The sequence below is a fragment of the Octopus bimaculoides genome, chromosome 10 (assembly GCF_001194135.2).
Source record: "Octopus bimaculoides isolate UCB-OBI-ISO-001 chromosome 10, ASM119413v2, whole genome shotgun sequence".
Taxonomy (NCBI): Eukaryota; Metazoa; Mollusca; class Cephalopoda; order Octopoda; family Octopodidae; genus Octopus; species Octopus bimaculoides.
In genome coordinates, this window is record NC_068990.1 from 72,022,437 (window position 1) to 72,027,949 (window position 5,513).

Sequence of the window (5,513 nt, forward strand, 5' to 3'; positions counted from 1 at the left end):
ATCATCATCATCATCATCATCATCATCATCTGGTTGAGCTTGCTCAGACATTTTTTAACCCGCTATGCCATCCATCTCAGTCTGGCATTAGTTGAGGGAAGTCTTCAGGAAGGCATCCAGTGTTTCTGGTGAGTTGATATACATACATTGTGTTCAGACAACCAGCTTGAGTATGACCATGCTTTGGCATCCATAGCAGTAGGTCACTTTCCGGCTCTTTTTTAGCCCACAAGCAATGTCCCACAAAGTGCAAGTCCCTTTCCATTATGCTGATGGAAACAAGCAGATCTCCATACAGCTGTTTCTTGTGGGGACGAATTCTCCAAGATATGTTTAAAACTGCTCTTAACATTTAGGTGTAAGTTCTATCTAGCTTGGATCCCAGTTTTTGGTAAGCATCCAGGCTTTTGTTCCATATAAAAGGACTATAATTGCACATATAGAACTTTATCTAAATTTAAAATATACTCGATATGGATGCTCAAACTCATCTTCAGTACAGCAACAAACCACAAAAAAAAAAAAATTTTAGAAATATTAGTTGTTTGAAACAGTCAAGAAGAAATATGTGCCATCATAGAGGTCAGCTGCTCTGCTGATGTGAATAACTCTTCAAAAATCGAAGAGAAAGAAAGTAATTATGGACAACAGCTTCAAAAGCTTCAGCTTCTAATATATAGATTGTAAATTCACATCAATACTTATAATTTGTGCACTTGGTTTTGTGAGTAAATGTCTAAGTGACAATCTGAAATAACTTGGGTTTTCAGAAAAAGAAATCAAGCTAACACACACATTACAAATAGAATCTGTAAAGAAAACAACAAAAATATGTAAAAATTTTTCTCAAGCTCATCATGTGACATTACTTTTGTTATTTATATTGCAACGATGAAACTTTGTATCTTTGTTAGAAACCAACTCCTTCCTTATTGGAAGACTTCAAATAAGTAAAATAGAAGAGAACATACATACACATTTGCATACACGTTTGTATACGTTACTGAGTGAGGTCAATGCGCTAAGCTACTGAACCTAAGGTTATGAATTCAAATCTTACTGCTATCACTATATTACCTTTCACATTCAAATAATACACCACCTTACATTTACCTAAGTAACACTTTGAAACAAATCACAAAATTCTTCACTTCAAAATCTATTTAAAGAATTCTTTAAACCTTATCCTACTTTTTGTCTCCTTTGCATGAACTAAATATCTCAGCATGTATATATGTAATGTGTGACATTTTTCTGTACACTGAATTTACCGAATTCTACAGACACTATGAATGCTGAGTAAAAAAGAAAAAAGATGTGAGGTTGAATGTCAAAGACAGTTCAATATGTAGTAACATTAACCTTTTAAACTTATGGCCTTTAAAAGATCACTGAATTACATCTTACTGGCAATGTACTGGATTGTTTCTATTGTAGAAATCTGTTGAGGTTTAATAGAAGACTGAACTGAAATGATGGAATGTTGAAATTTTTAGTTGAAGAAATAAACGAAATATGAAAGTAATTTCTTAGAATCAATCAGGTAATATTTTCGAAATGACATTGTCGAGATTTTATTGTCACTGCTAACGTCATTGTAAATCTCACGCAGTGTTGGTAGTGGTGGTGGTAGTAGTCATGATGATGGTGGTGGCGGTAGTGGTGATTGTGATGATTGCGATGATGGATGTGGTGTGGGTGGGGGGTGATGGCAATGGTCGTGGGGGTGATGGTAGCAATAGTAGTGGTACCGGTCAAGGGGATTGTAGTAGAATAGTGGCTGTAACCATCAGTAACATTGCTGTCATTGTTGTCACCACCACCACCAACAACAACAACAACAACAACCACCACAACCACCACCACCACCACCACCACCACCTCCACAACTACTATCATCATCAGCATCATAACAATGACCACAAGTAACCATCATAACCATACCCACCACCTTCAACACCACCACAACCATCGTCACAATTCCCATTGTCATCGCATACACCAACTTGTCCTTGTATTTATCATCATCATCATCATCATCATCATCATCATCATCATCATCAACATCACTGCCATAATCTTTACCACCTCCATAATCAACATGGTCGCAAACATCCATCATGACTATCACACCCCCACTGCTGCCAACCCCTGCCATCATGATCATTAATCATTAACATCACCATAGCATCATCATCATCATCACTCACTCTAAAAACCACTAACACCACCACCTCTACCAAGGGGTCGTATCAGATGGAGAATCATGTCAGTAACCTCTGACCTATAACACTTACAATGTTCACCCTAGGTGCATTCTCAATGAATGTTGATAGAAAAGAAAATAGAAACCTATAAGGAAATTATAATCGCAATGTTAATAGAAGCATGTAACCAAACCAAGACTACACATAATATTGATTTTTTATCTCATTTTTTTAAACATTTTCAAAGAATTATTTCCTTCATTAATTCTATGAGCCTAATTTTCTCACCGTTATTCTTGTTTTTTATTTATTTATTTTTTTGTGGTATTCTTTTAGCTTGTGTTGGTTGAAATTTGTTGACACTTTGTATTGGCATTATTTCTTCATTTTCTAAAGCATGTGCATGCACACACACACACACACACATGCAATCGATCTGTTTCTTTTTTATGCAATGAGATCTATGAACATATTTAAAGAAAGGCTTAATATGAATTAGCAGTTGTTATTGATTAGATTAAAGAAATGATGCTCTCATTTCTTATGGTTTTTCACTTCATGCTAACACACACACAACACAATGTTTTGGTTAGCCCAAGGCTAAGATATAAGATATTTGACCAATGTACCATGTGGTAGGATTGAACCTGGAACAACATGATTATGAAATGAACCACATGGCAATTTTGGTAACTGTGTTAACAATTATTTGCAACATGGACACGGACATAGCTGTGTGGTAAAATGTTTGCTTCTCAACCACATAGTTCTGATGGCACCTTCGGCAAGTGTCTTCTACTATAGACTTGGGCTGACCAAAGTCATGTGAGTGAAGTTTGTAGGTGAAAAGTAAAAGAAGCCTGTTGTGTGTACATGTATGTATATATATATATATATATATATATATATATATATATATATATATATATATATATATATATCAATTAAAATTAGAGATAAAATTTATATAGCATAGCTTCCCAAAGTAGGTGATTTCAACTTACAAGTGGATGATGGGCAAATTTCTAGAAAATGGTGGGTGATTTGAGATTTTGGTGGGTGATATGAACATTTTGTGTGTGACAATGACTGTTTAGAAATTAAGTCTGCATTTACTGACATCTAGGCATGCCTAGAATAAAGGATGCACTTTTATTGATTTGACTACTTGCATGAGTATTAAAAAAGTGAACTTGTTTATCGATTGAATATTTTTGTCACAGTCATTGAGATGGCTGTCATGCATGCTAAATAGGCCTAGGCCTTAAATCACACTCCACTACATTTTTTTTTTGTTTTGTATAATTGTATGAAGTCCTGCATATAGAATTCAAATTCACAAAAATTTTCTGAAAATTCTGTAAAATAAAAAAGTTATGAGGGGTTATATGTTGTGCATAATTCTGTGGTTTCATATCAAAACACAAGTTCTATTTTCAAGATGTTGACAAAATGTGCAGTCACGCACAAATTGACAGCTTTGAAATCGTGTTTCTTGACTGGGTGAAAATGATCAAACTTTAAATATCTATAACTTTTTAAAAATATTTTTCTAGAAAAAGTTGAATAACTCAAGAAATTTAGCTTGGAAAGGTACATTAATGTGCCAAATTCTAAAATTTTCAATAAACTTCAATTTTTGAAATGCTGGCAGCCAAACGAACTAGATCCGTATTTGCACCAGTAAAGACATATCATCTGATTCTGCTCTATTGACTTTTTCTTCTCTTTGGGAATACCATACTGCCTTTTTAATGTCGTCTGTAGAAACTCATTTTCACATTTTATAAGGTGGCGAGCTAGCAGAAACATTAATGCGACGTGTGAAATGCTTAGCGGCATTTCGTCTGCCGCTATGTTCTGAGTTCGAATTCCGCCGAGGTCAACTTTGCCTTTCATCCTTTCGGGATCGATTAAATAAGTACCAGTTACGCACTGGGGTCGATATAATTGACTTAATCCATTTGTCTGTCCTTGTTTGTCCCCTCTTTGTGTAGCCCCTTGTGGGCAGTAATGAAATAAGAAACTCATTTTCACATTTTCACTATACTGATGCCTTCAGTCAAGAAAATTTGTCAACAGTACAGTAGTGATTATTTATCATTTGGATTTATTCCCTCTCCTCAGGACTGTTAGTTACCAATATGCCTTCTTTGCTATCAAACATTGACCAACGAAGCAATGAAACTTTCATGCTTGAAGTATCACTTTGATGTAAAGCATTCTGACAAGAAGGACAAGCCGCTATCATACTTCTTGCAACTGAGCTCCTCTTTCAAAAAGCAAATACAAAAATTCCACACACTACTCCAGGGAATTAGTAAACAGGAGAATGACAAGTTGATTGCATCATACAACATTGCATTGCTTGTTACTAAGTCTGGGAAGTCTCACACAATTAGAGAAGCATTACATCGTCCAGTTATCGAAGAGGTTTTGTTAACCATTATGCATGAAAAACCCAATAACATTATGAAGAAGATCCCACTTAGTAATAACATAATTTCTTGATGGATTGATGAAATGGCCAATGATGTCAAACATCAGCACATTAATATTCTCCAGCGTTCTGAAATTTCTATACAAGTGGATGAGTCAATTGTTGTGGACAATCAATGTTTGATAAAGGTATATGTTTGGTATTTCAGTGAAGACCTTCAATCTTGTGAGAAAATGCTGTCCACAGAGAAATTTCTGCTTGATTCAAAAGGTGCAGCTATTTTTCACACTCTCAAGTCTTTCCTTTTTGAACATAATATCCCACTCAGTAATATTCTTGCCTGTGCATCTGATGGAGCCCCTTCGATGATAGGAAGATACAGAGATTTTCCATATCTCCTAAAGTGTGAAATTTCCCACCAGATACTAACTGTTCATTGCTTGGCACACCGGCAGTATTTAGTGGCAAAAAATATGAACAGTAGATTGAATGATGTGCTACAGTTAGTTACCAAACTGTGAACAAATTGAAGTCCAGTTCCTTGTCTGATTGAATTTTCTGTCAACTCTGTCTGAGAAATGATGAGGACCATACTAAACTCTTATACCATACTGAAGTGTGGTGGCTGTCAAAAGGAAACTGTGCTTTGTTGAACTGTTTTATCTAATATCTTTTTCTTTGAAGATATTCCACTATCCGTTTCATTGATAGCTGCAAGATGCAATATCTTTTTTCTTTGTGATATATTCACAAAATTAAATGATTTGAATAAGTTATTGCAAGGAAACAGAAAAACTCTCATTGATTGTAAATTGTTTATCACTACCTTCATTTCGAAATTGGTGTTGTTTAAGACTAACATTTCA

At 35.0% G+C, this 5,513-nt stretch overlaps 1 protein-coding gene across 1 annotated transcript; it reads left to right on the forward strand.

The window, feature by feature from the left end:
• The first annotated feature begins 4,730 nt into the window (after positions 1-4,730).
• Positions 4,731-5,168, forward strand: LOC106871866 (uncharacterized). Its single transcript, XM_014918601.1, has one exon. It carries the CDS (start codon positions 4,731-4,733, stop codon positions 5,166-5,168), a length of 438 nt encoding a protein of 145 aa, XP_014774087.1.
• Positions 5,169-5,513: the final 345 nt, after the last annotated feature.